Here is an 18,702-nt window from a genome sequence, read left to right as displayed (position 1 = left end):
TTACCAAGCTATGGCACAGGCACAGCCCTTCCTTTGTATCAGATGAATGGTGAACTTAATGCACTTTTTATGTGTCAGCTTGTTACCAACTTCACCATCTGCATTTCCAGTTCTGCCCCGCTTGACAGCTAAAGAATGAGACACAGGTTTTACTCCACAACAAAATATAATTTAATGAATTAGCTTTTTACTGTGTCAATCACAAATCTATAATGATGTTAAAAAAAAATAGAGCAAAAGAAAGAAAATGATCCGGTACCCTCCTTTGTGTTGATGTAAGGCATGCAGTCTCCATAGAGCTTTGGACATTGAAGCTACAGGTCATACAGTGAGACACACTGACACTCAGCTACAAATACACACAAAAGCGCTCATTATGTCCACTCTTCTTGGGGCCCAATAAACATTTATTGTTTGCACATACAATGAGTAGAAGTGGTATAAATCACAACACCAAAAGTTTAATAGTTTACGAATAGCAATAGGATGGGCTAATACTTCTCTGGGGATTTTTCTACCTTGTCCACTCTTGAGGAATAATGGTATGGTGATGCAGGAATATTTGAATATGTGAATTACACTGACAGTTACACAGAAAGGGGTTAGTAGACAAACACGTTGTGTGAGCATGTAGCACACAAAATGAGGGAGATTTTAACAGCCGTGACTCTTGCATTCAAACCTTTGCAACGAGCCCTTTTGGAACTGGTTTTTCTCAACCAAAGGAGCCTGTAAAAACAATCGGCTTCATTCAGCTTCAAGAAGGTCCTTCATATGGGAAGTTACATTGACGTGTTGCTGCTGTAACTTTCATATAAAAAGTGCAGACATTTACTTGTGTCTATGGTGCAAAAATCTTGATGACCTCTGGGATTCAAATTGGCCCGAGCTATATAAATACAATTATATATCTGGCTTCATATAAAAATAAAACTAGTAGTACACAAATATTGCACACCTAAGGGAGTTTAGATTTGTCAGGTTATTGACAAGCTATTGAGGAAAATGTACAAACACGGAAATAATAAACCATCTGGTGCAGTATAAATAAATATTTAGATACTGAGTTTTAATTCTCTGCATGCAGTATATCTCTCTGGCTGTAGGTGGACCAAGTTGGGCACAGGTGGAGTCACGGCTGCCAAGGGGAAATGGATGTAGGCTGTGCGGTGCGTGAAGGTCATGGTGGAGCAGCAGGTAGTTCTTGTGGACAATTGGGACAGAGCTGCTCAGTGTTGCTGGGCATCCAGCTCCCTCTGGCGGCAGCCCACAGCAGTGATGAGGGCAGCTCCCTTACCGCTGCCGTCCTCAGACAGCAGGAAGTTGACATCACATTTGGGGGCGAGTTCCTTCACAGTTTGTTGGAAGATCCGAGAAAAACTGAAGAAAAGAGAGCAAGAGGAAACTGTGGTTATGAGGCAGCTTGCTACTGAACTTGAAATGACAGTTGCTTTCCAGCATAGGTGACAGACATACATATTATTCAAACTTTACAACTAGAAGCAGCACAGAGTTGTGTGAGGAGGTTCATTCGGGCCTATCGAGAGGGTGTGGACTTGGAGGTAAAAGAGGTCCTCTGGATTTTTATTGGTGCAGTTATCTCCTAATTTGTAACCCCAGTTACAAGAGTCCATCAGTAGTCCCCTCGACAAACAACCAAATGAAGATGTTAGCCTTGAGGTACTTTTTCAGAAAATTATCTTTTATATAAAAAACTGGTATAGTTGTAATTTGTCCTCACAAAGGATCACAAGTGGTAGCAGATCAAAGTGTTTTAAGGCTAAGAGATGTAGACAGATTGTACATTTAGTTGATTTATAACATACTAATACTTGGCTATTTATGGGTTGTAATATGTTTATTACAGTTTCTGCTGTTTTTATTCTGGACATCTGCAAACGTACAATTTGCTTTATCTTTTCAATGTCTAACATGCATTATTTAATGTCAAAAAAGACCAGTATATTTGTTGACTATAGGTCCTTCAGCACTTTTTGAATGTTTTTCCATCCTAGTGACTGAATAAATAATTCAGTGCTACTGTAAGGCCAGTGAGTTTGGTAATCTTGGGTAATTCTTTGCAGACTGATGAAATACAGTAACATTTTAAAATGAACGGGTCTCCTTTCACACAAACATGCCCTCTATTGTGTTCCTATCCCAGCTCTTACTGTGGGTGCAGCTTGTAGAGTGTGCCATCCACACCCACTGTAACATCCAGGTGGTCCAGTCTTCTGTTCTCACGGATCTTGTCCACCACTGCAGCCATTCCAGCTCCGCACAGTTGAGCTGCTCGGCGGGACACTGTGCCGCACACCTCCTTGACGATAATACTGTCATCACAGGTGCTGTCGAGCCCCAGCTGCTGCAGGATCGCTCTGACCTGCAGCAAGGCCAGACGATCGCTGTGGAGAGAGGTGGGAGGGGGGAGAGTCAGAGGTCAGCCAACAGCAGGAGAGTCATTGGATACCTCACAGCTGTTCCCAGAGACTAAGGTAGGCTTAAACAGCACATAAGCTCAAGTGCTCACATCCCCCTTCCTTCATCATTCCTAGGTGTGGTGACTCATTAAAAACTGCTTTTTGCTGAATACTTCAGCTTAATCCCATGTTTTCATGCTGGTATACTATTAATTTCCCAGCATTTTGCATGTTTAAGCCGCAGGCTTTATATAAACACAGATACTTCACAGTACTATTAACTCTTTCTAGCTTTCTGGTATTCACCATTTTCTTCTTAACTTCCGTTTTCATTTATTTCGCTACAGTATGAAAATTAGTCTGCATCAGACAAATTACTTTTTTAACCTCTGTATGGTTATGCAGGTATTCTGTAGGGGCAGAACATTAAAAACTGTCCCACACAATAATATTGTAGCTAAAAAACTAAGTACAAACTAAGTGCATTTTTTGTCTGAGGTGTATTATAGACTACTTCTTATGTGCTATTAGCTTTATCTGATATTCTGATCTTCTAAATTCACAAGATAGATAATATATAATATTCTGTAAAAGTCAGTGGAGCCTATGCCTGCTAGGAGGTGTATAAAGCAAACAGTGTTCTGTGTAAAGTTATATAAGTTATATAATTACATTTTATACTTTTGTAGTTATTAAATGCAAAATACTTCTGGTGCTAAACTTTTATTTGAATTAACTTGTGATGTTTGATAAGAGTGGTAAATGTAAATGTACCGAACTCACTTTTCTGTCTCCTGGCTTGACATCTGTGCGCAACTTTGTAAACTTTACACATTTGTCAGAATATCCATGTCATAGCATAGATCACCTAGAGCATAACAGGTGGCTGCATTCAGTAACAGTTCTATGAGAGAAGAAACTGATCTTTTTTTATTTAAGCAACTGATCCCTCTAATGTTGAAAATCAGTCCAAACCGGCAGTGGTTGAAGACTGTAACCACAACTTATGTGCTCTTTATCTTCTAATTGAAGAAATTGAATGTTGTGTTTGAATTGAATGCTCAAAAACATAGTTGGGGTGAATTTTACCTTTAAATAGGACAGACTATTTTTTAGACACCACAATTCTGTAATGTCTGCTCCTGGATAAACAGTTTGTATATAATGATTGTTTGATAGCATTAAAACAGCCCTAACCAATAATTGCAAAAAAAAATAATGTTAGTGTGAAATGATTCACCCACCTTTCTATCTGTGACAGAAACTTTGTCTCAAAGATGCCCCTGGTCTTAAGTGTCTCTGAGATTTGTCCCCGGAACAGGAAGCCACGCTTGGTCAGATCAATCAAAATCTGCCGTACAATCTCACCAAGATACATTCCACTGCACATCTTCTCATATCTGTGATGCAAAAGAATTAACACAGCTGTGTCAGTAAGCTGTAAAGATGCTCTCTTAACTAGAGATACCATTTGTTTTCTTTTTTTCCCTTTAAATATATTTTTCTGTTTGCTCTTTGATCCAGTATTGCTGAACAGGCCAAGATGTTGAGGGGAGAGTATAGCACTGTGGCAGGTGTTGCTATTTTGTTATTTGTGAAATAGTTGGGTACTAGCTGCATCCTAACCTTTGTTTGCCTTCGTTGAGTGAGTTCTCATCCACTGCCTGGTCGTATGTTGTCCTGATGTCATCCAGACAGCCATTGTCTCCAAATGCCCCCCACTCCATATTGACACACATCCGACCCTCGGTACCCGGCACTATCTCAATGTTCTTCATTTCTTCCATATAACAAGCATTGCTGCCCGTTCCTGAGTGTATACACAGCCAGGGCTGTTACATCTAAAAAGAACTACCAAATTTCTTTTCTAACTGTAGATTAGTATTGGGCTAAGGTGCAAAATAACACAAAAGTAGTTTTGCTTAATAAAATAAATACATAAACATATCATTTTGTTGTATGAATATTTACTTACATCTTTCATACCTTGCAAGATAATTGTAGAAAAAATATTTTTGTTATAGGTTGTGTGTCACTCACCTGCGATCAGTCCCACCTCACATGTGGGCTCCTCATATGCACAGGTCATCATCGTCCCCACTGTGTCATTCACTATGGCTACCACATCCAGCTCAAACTCCTACAAACATCACAAGAATTATTGTTTACACATCAAAGTACAACAATATTACATGCACGCATAATGCAGTAAGAACTTGTGTATGCTTTCCATGTTATAGACAAATTTCAATTAAAAAAATCTGTCGTGCAAAAAATCAGTTGTGTCCAGAATGCCCAGAATATATTCATTACATTTTTAATTCACATACTCATGATACTGAAGTGTTTACATCCGGTTACTTATATTAATAGCCATATAGATTTTTTTCCCTGCAGTCTAAAGAAAAGCAGGTAGCTGCTGTTGCTTAAGACTTTTCCAAGATGATGTTAAAGCAGCGTTAAGTCCATGTTTTTCACTAAACATTGCTGGATGGTTGTTTTGACAGATGAATCAATATCACACCTGGCAACATCTTAAATGCCACACTGAGCACAATGCGGTTAACCCACACTCCTAGACAGGCGAAACAACAAACTACACAAGCAGTTTCAAAGAGCTGTAAGGTTCAGGAGCTCTGCCAGACCTCTGCTCTTAGCTGCATGTCTTCTGGGTGTTATTGCATGCTATAAGGACAGTAAACAGGTCCAGGCTCGTACCGCTTTACCTGTTAGTTAATGATTTACCTTTGGTTAATACTTACTGGATTCTCCATCTAAAAAAATAAAATTAATATGTGAAACCGAAAAGTGGCAACATGTGGATATTAGGAATTTTCTAGATATAACAGTGACACTCAACTGTATTCATAAAAATGTAATTTATTAGAGAGAGTAATTAGTCATATTTGTTGTTCTGTTGTAGGTTTATACAGTACGAGGTGGGGTTAAGTGCGTTTATGCTGAAACTGCAAAATTGCAGTTCACAGCAAAGATGCCTGTATGCTGGGATTAGCAGCTATGTGGTCATGTGACGTGGATGGTGAGTGAATATATGATGTGCAATCTTCTTTACTACTAAGGATTTACTATAAGGTTTTTAATGAGGTGGTCTGTTAGGTTACATATCCAGATTCTTTCCCTTCCTTATTCTGTAATGTTTTTATGAAACAAAGTTTAAATTATGAGATTTTAAACGACCAAAATAACAAAAGTTCTCTAAATAGTGGGTAGATAAGTGAATATAAAAAAAAAACAGTTAAGCTCTAAAATAGCTGAATTTCATTATTTAAAAGACACTGCTTTGAGGGGCTCATTGAAGGCAAGCATTTATTTGCTCAGAGTGCTGTCAGTCAGAACCTGGACAGCACTTTTAACCCTCGGATGGTCATAGTCAAAAAAGGGACCCTTTTTTGACTATGACCATCCGAGGGTTAAAGAAGCAACAATATGAGGGACAAACTGTGCCTACATTATACAGGATGCAAAGGTGCAGCTTACACAAAGCCTTTTTTATCTCACCAAATATCCCATGCAAAGACTGCTGTGACAAAACAAATTTCCCACGTGTGGGACTAATAAAGGTTATCTTATCTTATCTTATCTTATTGTTTTGCTGTTCTTTGTAACAATAACCAAGCAGCAGTCAGAGGTATAAAATATACACTTATGTCTATTAAATTTGGGATCATTTTAACAATACTGAATGAAACCATTTTACTGGTTTTAGGGTATTTTAGGTTTTATGTCTTTTAGGGTATATTTTGACTAAATGATGCATATTTTTTAGTAGCAAACTTTTCACAATAATGGCATCTTTGGGCTTTCTGTCAAATCCAGTGGATTAACTAGTGTTCGTGTTGTTGTGACCAAACTGGTCTGTGATTACCTCTTTCCTTTTGATTGCTTCCCGAAGAAGCTCCACTACATCTTCACCCTCACAGTCTGTGGCCTTGAAGCCTTTGGTCCATGTTACAAGGATGCCCTGAAGATAACAAAACAATAAGTAATGATTTAAATTATAATAATGTTTAATTTGACTGAATAACATTTCACAATTCTCTAAACATGACAGAAAAACGACTTATTAACCAAGTATGTGTCCATTACATGTGTACGTTACATTGTACATTATGCTTTGCCTTCTTGGTAATTTGGTTGTAGCTGGATTGAAAGCAACGTAAAGTTTTTGCTTTGAGGAAAAAGGGAACATACTGCATCCAGGCTGGTCTGATGGCAGGGGAACGAAAAAGTGAAACCCAGTGGGAGTCGAGCACTTTTCATTCCCATGTAGTCCAGGAAATCAGAGATGCAGTGCACAATGTGATCAAAAAGCTGGAAAGAGACATCATATAGAAAGAAAAGGTCAGGACTGCTAATGGCTTTTGGTGTTTTTTTTTTCATGTGAGTTACAAAGATTCTTTATGGCACCAATGCAGGTTTGGATTTGGATAGTTGCATGTTTCAAATGGATTTTGTTGTAGCTAGAAATTAAGATGGAAAAGAGAAGAAATTGCTATAAATGTCTATAAATGTTTAATCTGTTTTCATGGAATAAGCAGTTTTTAAAGACTGAGAATTATTTAAACATGATTATTGTTCCTGTTTCCTGCAACAAATACGCAAAACTGATCGGTACCTCTTCCCCTGTGCCCTGCATGACTTCTATGGGAATGGCATAGATTTTGTTATGCATCTCCACTGATCGTCTTTTCCCACTGCGAATCTTGACCAGAAGCACGCGGAAGTTCGTTCCGCCAAGGTCCAGAGCAAGGAAATCACCATTTTCTGTTAAAAAAAGCCAAAGAAATGAGCATGAGAAGGCACAAAACATATTTCTACAACCACTGAATAAGTTTTATCTGTTGTACTGGTTATAATTTAGAATAAATATTGTTCTCTCTATGGTTAAAAAACTTGAAAATAGCAATTATATTTGACTGCCAGGTACAGAGAATTAGGGACAAAATATAAGGCACAGAATTATTGGCTTTTAAATCTTAAAGTATTTGTCTAAATGTTAACCTTCATGTATTAATTGCCATTAGGCATCACAGATAAGTAGTGCTAGTTTATCAAGGTGAGGCCAACGTTTACTCGTGTGTGCTTCTGTGTCTGGTAATTCACCTATTTTCAGAAAACCTTTTGAAAGAAACACATAGATCTAGGAAACGTCAGCTGTGTCTTCAGTCAGCATAAACTGACCATTTGTACTGTTACTGGTTATTGGATTGTGAAAATCCTTTCATGCAGATCCATAAAGTCCACCTCATACACTAAAAGCAGTGCTTGTGCTGGGTAAACATGTCCAGCTGTTGGGTTTTTAAATATCTGAAGCCTGTTGTTTGACTCCTTGTGCCATGAACTTTACTCAAGCTTTTTGTGTTAGCACAAGCGCTGCTTTCATTATTACCAAAAACCAAACATATAGTGACTGATTGTTTCATGATACATTATGTAGTTTAGTAGTTACTTTGAGATGACATAAAGACTCGCTTTAATTATTGATAATGCTGTTTTTATTGTGGTAAATAATGCAACTGTTTGTTTCACCAAACACTGATATTGTATTTTATAAGCACGTAATAATTTTACCTGATGCAATGGTGGCCTTATTACAGGTAATACACTCCTGAGTATAACACATGGTTTCACTATAGACCACACGAAACACTTTAGTATCAAAGGATATTGATATTTCCATCTGCATTACTTTCCTTTGGCCTTCATATATGACATAGACAGGCGTGAATGATTGACTTGGACCTGAGCTAACAAAAAAACGAATCTATGTATGTCTCATTTTAATTACCTGTTCCGTCCGGTGTGCTTCGAACAAAGGTGGGCAACATTTTGACTGTAGCGTCCTTGTGGCTGTCCTTCTTCAGGCCTCTTTCAATCTCCACCTTCATCCTTTTCTTTACCTCTAACAACTGATTTTTGCTCAACCGGAATTCTGCCAAAGTCTGCTGAATGTGGCGCGCCTGCTCAGTTAAACGGTATGCCACTGCTGTCACCATGGCCGCTCCTTTCCCACTCCCGCTTTCGGACAGCAGGAAACGGACATCTGAGTCTGGGACTAAGCGACGCACAGTTTTGTGCAGACGACGGGCATATCTGTTCAGAGAGCAAAAGAATTCCTCGTGAGTCTTCAAGTGAGTATTAGAATGTGTCAAAATCTATTTTTCATCAGAATTATGTATTCAGGCTGCAGAAATATATAAAACACTACACAATTACAGGATAACTGTGACTTAGGATTTTAGGAATTCACAATGCAGCAGATCTGAACTTCCACACAGACCAAAACCTGGAGTTTTTCATTTAGGACTGAATCTGAAGCCACTCAAAGAATTATCTGGCGTACATCCTTTCTATGCTGCATAGGTCTTTTTGGAGTGCATAATATCCAAACTAAATGTGCGTCTCTGGAAAGCGCCCTTTAGTCCCCATTTTATGGCCTACTCACTGAGGGTGCATCTTGTACAGGGATCCATCAATGCCGACAGTGGTACGAAGCCGCACAACTCCTTTATTCTCTTTTAGGCGACAAAGAATGGCTCCCAGAGTTGCAGATATTAGATTAGCTGAGCGGAAGGATACGATGGTGCACACGTGCTGCACAGCCAGACAGTCTTCATCTGAGGGCTCCACTCCAAGCCTTGTCAGGATTTCCATGCACTTCTTCAGTCCTTCCTTAGTCCTAAAATTACAAGTATTGTACATTAAAAAGGTCTTAACTCTTCTGTTGAAAAATGGAAGTGGAAAAACTATTTTATTCCTTCATGTCTCACTTTTCAATTGCAGATACATGTTTCGTCTCAATCTTTCCTCTCGTCAGGAGCTCGGGGGTTATTCGTCCCTCAAACAGCAGCCCCTCTTTGGCCATCTTGACCAGGATGAGACGTACCAGTTCTCCCATGTACATGCCACTGGCCATCTTTTCAAACCTAATCAGAAAGAAACACAACAGTGTTTTCATATAAGGTATCACAGCTACAATTTCTATTCATCTAAATTACAGTCCACTGCAGACTAGAATGCTTTTTTTCAACTGTAATCTTAAGGGACAAAGCTATATTTTATCTATAGTGGTGTGTGTACAGTAACTTCACAATGTGTAACAACAAAGAGAACTAGTCCCAAAGAAGTTAAGCATACTGGTATACTTTTGTGTATTATATGCAGTTCGTTTACTGTTTGGCTGCACAACTTAAAAAACTAACTTGCATTGTACTTATCGTAGTCTACAGTAAGTAAACTTACTGAAAGATATTTAAACTTTCAAAACCTTCTTTAGTTTAAAAAAAAGAAGAAAGGAATCTTACAACTGTTTTCCTGGGTTGATCGATCCTCTGTCAATCTCACGGTCAAACTCTGTGCGGATGTCCTCTAGGGACCCATTATCCCCAAAAGCACCCCATTCAGTGTTGATGCACATCCGGCCTTCATCTCCTTCCACCAGGTCAATGTGACGCAGTTCCTCCATGTAGCAGGCATTTGTTCCCGTTCCTGAAAGGATGCACAACTGACATAACTCTTATTTCACTTCAAAGCAGAATGCAGTGTGCTATTTAGCTTATTTGGCGCCCCCACATGTAGAACTGTGTACACGCTTCTGTACAGTGCTCAGGACCTCGTGTGATTTTTGCCCAAGCTTGGACGAGAGACATTATTTTTGCTTGATTTTTGCCCTTCTGGGTTAGAACTTTAATATAAAAATGTATTCTCAACATCCTGGGATGGTTTGAAGTACTGATAAAGTACACTTGGTTACTAAAACCTGTTGGCTTTAAGGTGCTAAATACCTTTTCCAAAGCCTGGGGAAAGGATCTATTTGTTTAAAAGGGGCATATCAAATCATGTGAAATGCAAGATATTTTTCCCCCTACTTTAAAAGTGTCATTGGCTCAGGCATTTGTATTTGCCTAATGCAGTGGTAAAAATCCGTTTTTACCTATAATGATTCCCACTTCACAGCGCTGATCGTCAAATCCACAAGTCATCATAGTGCCAGTGGTGTCATTCACCACTGCCATGATGTCTGCTTGGTAGTCCTGGGAAAACAAGGTTATGTTTAACTCAAAACAAAATGGAAAAAAAGAGCCACCTGGCAGATGTCTTATCCATGTTTGCAAATGAAATCCACAGACAAAAACCTACCCCTCGTTTCTTGATAGCTTTGTTTAGAAGCTTCACAACGTCCATGCCTTCTACACCACTGGCTTTAAACTTCTTTGTCCATGTTAGTAAGACAGCCTGAAAAACAAGACTAACTTTAATTTACTATAAGACGGGCAAAGACAATCTCAAATATATGTCCATCGCTATTTCAGTCACGGTATCGCCAAACACATTATCTATAATATATTAACACAATAATATGATACTTTAATATAAATACAATACATACAATAAAATATAATGCATTGCTGAATTTACACTGTTACATTCTATGGGCTTTATTGAGCTATTGATCTAAAACTATTAACAAAAGAAACAAGCCACACATGTTGAGATTGTAGTGATGACGTGTTTAATGAGCACAGTGAGTGGTACAGTTATCCTTTAAACTGGAAGTGTTTACCTCATCTAGTTTGGTTTGGGCACATGGGAAAGAGAACGTGAATCCCACAGGAAGTTTTTTATCCTTGATTTTTTGTTTCTCCATGAAGTCACCGAGGCAATCTGCAACATGGTCAAAGAGCTGCAGACACACAAAAAAGACATTTTTAAGAATTTCAAGGTGATGTAACTACATTTTGGCGCAAATGTAACATTTTCTTTATCATTTTAAGTTAATGCATCCTTAAAGTACAATTTCCAGTTTACATAAATATCCCTGAAACTTTACTTAGAAAATGCTTCAACAAATATGTAAAGAACATAAAGGATTCTGCAGACAGTTAAAAGCCTTTCTGTAAACCATGCATATTTTAGAAATCATCATGAGATCCTGGAAAGATAGCTGATATCTACCCATATTGACATGACTTGTGACTTAGCATGTTTTTAAACTATTTTTTTTTCTTTTTTCTTTTTAGTCATTGGATTAATTGTATACTTGCATGAAATTGTTTTTAAAAAAAATCACACCAATGAAGACTGTTTACAGAGTTGTATATTATACAATAAGTCACAATCTAAATGTACGTCTTTGTTAACAAACCTGTGATATATCACATTACATTTCTTCTGACCAGCTGTCCGTTCAGCATTTCACTAAACAGCATCTGTCTTGTTCTGTCTGTGTAAGTCATGGCCTAAACCAATCACACCGCCGCAGACAGTCATTCATGTTTTGGTTATCATGTTACAACACGGCCGCCAGCTGTCTGTCCTGTGTAGGCCAGTGTAGGTTCTGACGTTGCTCTTATTATTCCCAAGTGTCACAAAGATCATTTTACACAAACTGAATGTTGAGTCGGCCTTCATATAACTGCTTTGTGTGGTGTGTAGACAGTAATGTTGAATATTCTTAATTAAGTGTGATTACGATACATCGGTGTGACAAGGATTACAGCATGAGAACAACATGTCTGATTGCTTCTTAGCTATGTTTTCACAGAGGAATGGCTCAATAAGAAGAATACAACAAGAATGTTTAGTACATTTAAAAATGGTAGAAATATATTTTTGGTTACCTGTGCCCCACTCCCATGGGTAATGTCATCAGGGGTCTCATAGATCTGGCTCTCCATCTGAACTGGTTGCTTCTTGTCTTGTGTCACTTTGACACGCAGGATCCGAAAGTTCGACCCTCCAAGGTCCAGAGCTATGAAGTCCCCCTTTTCTGTCAGGTTGAGAGTGTGGTCACACATTAATCTTTTTGAGTTTTGTGATTTTTTTTCAATTGCAATTCATGACAGACAGTTGCAACTAGTCCTCCCCCTGGTGTATTCCAACCCACACACACACACACACACACACACACACACACACACACACACACACACACACACACACACACACACAACAAAAAACAGAAGATTTTCCCCATATTATGTATATTTTGGATCATACCTGAATACCAGAAGTCAACTCATAGGTGGCCCAAAGACTGCACTTAGGGCTACCAGGGTCAAATGTGCGTTTTGGGTAGATTTATGTTTTGCATTTTGTTTTTTGACAGTTTTTACAAGCAAAGGGAGTGAAAATGTGTTTCTTTTTTAAGAAATGTAATATAATATCCTAATTTTAATTTAGGGCAGATTAGAAATTAATGAATGTTTGATACTTTATTAAAGCTGTCACTGCTAATTCTCTCTAAGGCCATCAGTATTCCCAAGCTTGGCATGTCACTAAAAGAGAAAAGGAGCTTTACAGGCATCCACCACAAAGCACATGCTGTTAGTAGTAGCATCAACAAAAGACAATGTTTGGAATAATACTCCCCTCTTGGCCAAAAGTACAAAGATCTATATCAACATTTCTCAACAAAGACACGAGGAACATATCCTCAGGTTTATTTTCCTTACTCCCTACTTATGGTTGGAATGCTGCCTGTCCTTAGAATCAAATATATAAAGAAACCCACCGAATAAAATAAAAAAAAGAAAGGAAAGAAAAGAAAAGAAAAGAAAAGAAAAGCATAATGTCAACAAATAGCCCCTCTGATTAAAAAATGTGAAGTTTGTTCTGAAATGAATACACAGACCTATATGTGCAATATTACAGGTAATTACATAAATTTATTCTTCTTGAAATCTGACACTGGATAAGAACAGAACATGTGGATGTAAATTTACTATTGCTGGAATCAGAGTTGTAACCTTTAAGTAAAGAAGTTCAGCTGCCCTCCAACAAAACACTGTTCAGTCGTGCCATGACTGTAATGTTTGCTGCCTTGAGCTATTAATCCTCTTGACCTGACTGGAATGAGATGTGTGTCTGGGCTGGACATACAAGTGTTAGTGATTTGCCGCAGAGCATTTGCTGTTTTATAACCCATGTCGTTGTATATTCTCAGTGCTAGCATGCAAATGTCCTGATGCTGTTTCGTTTAATTAATGCAAAAATTCTTAACTAAGCTCGTCAAAACTAGTGTTGTAATCTAATCACTGATAAAAGAAGGCTTTATCTGTGGCATGGCTGGTGTCTGTAGTACTGGCAAAAAAAAAGAAACATAATATGGTTTACAGTTTTTAAATTATTATTATTTTCGAGAGATTTGATTCTATTTGATTCTATCTGCCATTTGATTCTAAAATACCTTTTAATTATTCCATTTCCATAAATGTGTTTTAGTAATAAAAGATAGTGAAAACAGAATCCGTGAGATTTAGGATGAAGACCCTAAGCTGGTCTGTCTACATTTGTATCTCTCATTAGCTTTTACACCAAGTATAATCTTATTACACAGTAAAACTTACAGTCTGAGCTGTTCATTTGTGAATTTTCTTTCCAGAGAAAAAAGTCAAGACAGAGGAATGGGATTAATTTTCACTTATCCCTCTTATCATGACAACCAACCTTGCCAACATGTTTGTCACTACTGTCATTATATGGATTTAAAATGTTTATTTATTTTTTTTTTTTGCCATCACCATAGCTTCAACTTCGCACTTTGCTTCATCCCTGTCACCTCATGTTGAAACCCTAGGCTATATATAGTGCGAGAAGGCAGGAATGTCCGGCTGCCTTGTTCGGACATCAGTCTGCAGGAAAACTAAGATATACTTGAAGTATATTTCTGCATTTTTGTTTCTCATTTTTCGACTTGAATACAAGAATAAAACCAAAAACAGCAGAAAGACATTCAAATATTTAGTCATCAATTCTACTTTTTGAGGTTTGTTTCCCAGTAAATGATCTTTTATCATCTGTAATAATCTGACTGTCAAAGTATCCTGAATATACATTCTGTTCCTCTATTATTTTATCAGTATAGCCCCAAAATATAAGAAAAGTAACATCTTAAACTAGTTGCATGGTCTTACTAAAGGCCTTTTGCTGGTTACAGGCCAGTCCTCAGACTAGTAAAGAAAAATATTTGACACAAAGATATGATTGGATTAGACGAGCCTATGAGGATTCTGTTTCAGGTAAGTTAAATGTAACATTATGAGGTTTTCTTCTGCTTGTACGTTACACTGAGTGATGAGGCTGTGTGGACTGTTTGGCCTCAGGCCTAAAACAATAGTAATCTATTTAGCTTGAACCCAGAGCACAAACACAAAGAGGCTTATGTGACAATTTTAACATCAGCACATTCTTTACAGTCAGACAGAAACAAATACATCCTTCAACGAGTATGGATGAAATTTTGTCATCAGTGTGTGAATAGGAGGTATTAATGATGCTGCTTCTTCTGCATAATAGTGGAAATGCTCCTTTATATTTGAACCATTTTGACTTCTAAAATGCAGAATTATTTTTGAGCTTTGTGATATTTTTTATATTGTTAAAATATTTTTACAAATTTTTAAGCATTTTTAAGCTTTAAAGGCTTAAACCCATGTGTTTGACCTCATTAAGTGAACTGCCAATGACTTTGGGCATTTGGGGGCACTGTTGGGCACTTACACAATTAAGGAGAATATTTTTGAGCTGATCAGAGCACTTTTCTCAATAATCTGTGATTTCTGTGAGACTCTTAATACACACTCTACCTGATCCATCAGGAATGGACCTGACGAACGTGGGCAGCATCTTCACGGTGGCAGTGGGGTTGGTGTCACGTTCAAGCCCATTCTCCATTTCCCTGCGGAACCTGTTCATGATGTCCTTAAGCGTCTCATCGGAGAACCGCATGGAGTACAGGTACTTATCGATCTGAAGAATAGGTGCACAGAGAAGTTGTTAGGGACGTTTTATGCTTGCTAAACATCTGTGAGACACTAATATTTTGCAACCTGAGCACATATCAATTAACATGAATTAAACACATGTAAACACTGCCTACTAGTATTGTCGTGGTTTAAACACAACAATGGGGGTTTCCTGGGATGGATTTTATAATGGGTTTGTGTCATTTGAATTAGTTAACGGCATGGCAGGAGTTCTAGGACATGGGCAAAAATCAATAAACAGGGAGTACCTCTAATTGTGGCAAAGAGCCTGAAGTTGGACACTTGAATCCATGTACTAGTCAGCATAACATTTTGATACAATTAAATTATCAACAAAACATTTTTTAATAATAGCTACATTATATGGTTACATCACAGTTAACACATCTAATGAATGAAATGTTTGTTGGGAGGATTTACAGAGGACAGTTTTTGTTATTGTTATATAATCACAGTGCATGCCATGGGGCACCCCACACGCCTGAAACCTGCTCTGTGCCACGAGACAGTCCACACATTTGTTACCCATCAAGCTACTCTGTCACATTATTAATATTAGCCTCTCCAAAATGTCACCTGATTTGTAGAGTTTGTCTACAAGAGTAATGAAACATGTCTGTAACTTTTTTTAAAATACAGTAACTTTAATGTTTGTCTATATATACTTTATAAAATAACATATTGATTTTTTTCATGGCCAATCTTCTTAATGTTGTATGTAAATGCAGTTAATTCGTATAGTTATTCACTCTTAGTTTTCCTGACACTTATAATATGGCATCTATTATCAGTCTCTTTCTTATGTTATTTAACTGCATCTGTGTGATGCCTTCTTTTGTCATGTTTTTGTATCAAACTTTTTCAGAATTCTTACGGATTTAAATTAAATTTTGTTTGTTTGCCTGATCCTTTGATGCTTAATCAAAGAATACTAGTAAGACCAAAGGTCTACACACTAAGGCTACCCCGCTACTACAACACTTGGATAACAGATAGTAAATCTAGCTGCCACTAAATTTGACTCCTTATCTTGATATGGTTACAGTGTCGGTGTCCCCTGCAGGATGTGCATGGTTTAAGAGCTTTCATCCTTTCAAGGATTGTTTTTACCCCAGTAGTTCCAGTAACCTACTTCAGCAGTGGCACGTGTTGCTACTGCACTGTGATATCACACATGACGTCATGAGTATTTGACCCCACCCCCACTTACACTGACTGCCCTCACCCGTATCCCCTATTCCCTGGGGATATCTTACCAGTTTGTTCAGTCACGAATTCGCTGTGAACACAGAGTCCGTTTATATGGGCAGCTAGAAGCTGTAATCAGGCTCAGATTTCACTGATGGCAACGTCTATGAGCTGCTAAAAAATTGAAATGTGTTTTCACGATGGACTAAAAGAGGAATGAAATTAAGAAGGCAACAGTGCAATGGGATAGAACATCTGTGAAACAGTAAAAATGAATGACTGGGAAAAGAAAGACACTGACAGTCGGGGACAAAATCGTGGATCTTGGAGATCTTGACTTTTGCCAACAACCCCTCATAGACACCTGTCTGCTTCAGATGCCATAGCAACCAGTGCTCCGTAAAAGCTCAGTGATGGAGCTTTCACCACGATCAATGACCACAGCCCTGCTCAAGGACATCTGTGTCAAATACTGCTAACAAACTGAAAATGCACCATATCAATATTAAACACCATGCTGGCTTTCTCCTCCCGTAACTCCCAAATGGTGCATCCTCTTCTCCCAACACGATAAACCCCAAAGATTCGATCCCAGCATGCAGCCACTGTTCGCCGGTGTCTGTGGGTACACGCTAGGCTGCTGTGATATAACAAAGCTCTGAAGTCTAATATAAAAGGACCACCATAACAGTTTAAAGCTGCTGTCGCTCACCTTTTTGAGTTGATCATCCTTCAACTCGGTGAAGTAGTAGGCCAGAAGCTGAGCCGCTATCATCCTGTCTGCGTGTCCTTCGGGAGCTGTCACTTACTACGAGGTGGTTTGACAGTGAAGAAGAAGGGAAAAGAAGATTGTTCAGTTTCCCCTCACGCTGATCCCGCTTTATCCTGAAGTAGAAGCAAAAGCAGGCCTTGCCTGAGCACTGTGTCAAGGCAAGGTTAAAAGGAAAAAGTCTGGTGAAACAAATGTGCAGCAGCGGCCCTGCCTGCTAGTCTGCGACAGGCACACACACATACACACACAAACACACACACAGGCTGGGTTTGGCCGTGCCTCCTCCCTCTGAGCTGCTAGCTCCCTGTTAGCTCTGAGGAGATGTAACAGCTCGGCACAGGAATGGTGGTTCTGTTTTGCCCTGCCCCCACTGAGCACTCCCATTGGCTGAACCCAGGACATGGAAGCAAAGGAAAGAGTGGGGAGCAAATTGGAGGAGGGGGCAACAGGGGAGTGCAAATGGGAGTGGGGGCACGGGAGTTGTGAGCTGAATGAGGAAGCGGCTTACGCACGATAACTGGCCACTCTCCTCCATAGACTTCCCCGAGTTTGCACGTCTCCATGTTTCCACGGCTACAGGAGGTGGACGTGCAGAGAGGCAGGGCAGCCACATGATGATGTCACTACTGCAATACACTGAGCACCAACTGCAGCCTGAAGTACATCACATTCATGCTGCAACATCCAAGCATCTTCTCATAGCTCCACACATGCAGCAGCACCATTGGAGAGTCAGACTTGTGACTGATGGCTTCTTATCTCTGCAGCACACACCCCACCCACTGCAACACAGAAGCTAGAGATATAGCTTTAAAGCTAAGTGTCATTCCTGACCTTGAGAGGACATTTCTTAATGGAAGGCAACCTGCACACATTATGTACCTATAAATCCACGAATCAGCGTTTTTAATTAAAAAACAACAACTAAAAACAAAAAGTAACAAAGAATATAAAAAGTCAGGACGACTCATCCAAAGACAAGAAGTAAAAACATTTGTTTCCAGGTTGCAGTCACATTAATTGATATTTTTAAAATGTGTTTTATATATTTTTTTTAAATCTATTCTTACATGGGCTTAAAATGTGTCTTTAGCTATAGCCAGCACATGTTTCGAGCCCCCACCCCTCTTTGACTGCTGATGAGGCTTCAGCATTGCTATACATAGTCAGGGACAGCTCCTCTGCCCCCTGTGGCTCTATTACGTCACCACGCTCTGCGTAAAATGAACCATGTCTCCTGACTCAGTGACGCCTAAAGCTTGTGACGTCTTTATTATATCCCCCCCCCCCCCCCCCCCTTAACCATTGTGATTTAGGACTTCCCTCTTTGATTTTCCTCTAGTCTACACACAGTCCCCCTCCTCTTGTGTTCCATCTTTAGCAGCCTGCAACCTAAAGAATGGTTTCCCGGTGCCGCCTTTCCCCACTGTGAAACAGAAGCTCAGAAAGGAGAGAGGAAAAAGGGGGAGGGCTTAATATTCATTCACTCCCCTCTGAGGAAGACTATCCGGCTGGTGTCATGGCTGCTTCAGGG

At 39.0% G+C, this 18,702-nt stretch overlaps 1 protein-coding gene and 1 pseudogene across 3 annotated transcripts in view; one reads left to right on the top strand and one right to left on the bottom strand.

Moving 5' to 3' along the window:
• Positions 1 to 147: 147 nt before the first annotated feature.
• Positions 148 to 12,238, bottom strand: LOC113024672 (hexokinase-1-like; annotated as a pseudogene). The gene is made up of 16 exons (XR_013909565.1): positions 12,062 to 12,238; positions 11,005 to 11,124; positions 10,581 to 10,676; positions 10,375 to 10,474; positions 9,746 to 9,929; positions 9,212 to 9,367; positions 8,887 to 9,120; positions 8,230 to 8,534; positions 7,057 to 7,205; positions 6,633 to 6,752; positions 6,307 to 6,402; positions 4,461 to 4,560; positions 4,047 to 4,165; positions 3,665 to 3,820; positions 2,172 to 2,405; positions 148 to 1,380 (listed from the first exon to the last, which is right to left on the bottom strand). The product of XR_013909565.1 is annotated as a hexokinase-1-like (transcript).
• myom2a (myomesin 2a) overlaps positions 2,345 to 18,702 on the top strand; it is a 48,308-nt gene continuing 31,950 nt past the window's right edge. The window contains exons 1-2 of one of the 2 annotated variants that reach the window (XM_080303243.1): positions 2,345 to 2,495; positions 15,041 to 15,179. In XM_080303243.1, the coding sequence (XP_080159369.1) occupies positions 15,043 to 15,179 (137 nt within the window). In that variant the 5' untranslated portion in view covers positions 2,345 to 2,495; positions 15,041 to 15,042. The remainder of the gene's footprint in view (positions 2,496 to 15,040; positions 15,180 to 18,702) is intronic. The other variant, XM_080303245.1, reaches the window with a different exon arrangement.

The sequence above is a fragment of the Astatotilapia calliptera genome, chromosome 6 (genome assembly GCF_964374335.1).
Source record: "Astatotilapia calliptera chromosome 6, fAstCal68.1, whole genome shotgun sequence".
NCBI lineage: Eukaryota > Metazoa > Chordata > Actinopteri > Cichliformes > Cichlidae > Astatotilapia > Astatotilapia calliptera.
The sequence above is the reverse complement of the archived record's forward strand: the minus strand, read 5'-3'. Positions and strand labels throughout refer to the sequence as shown.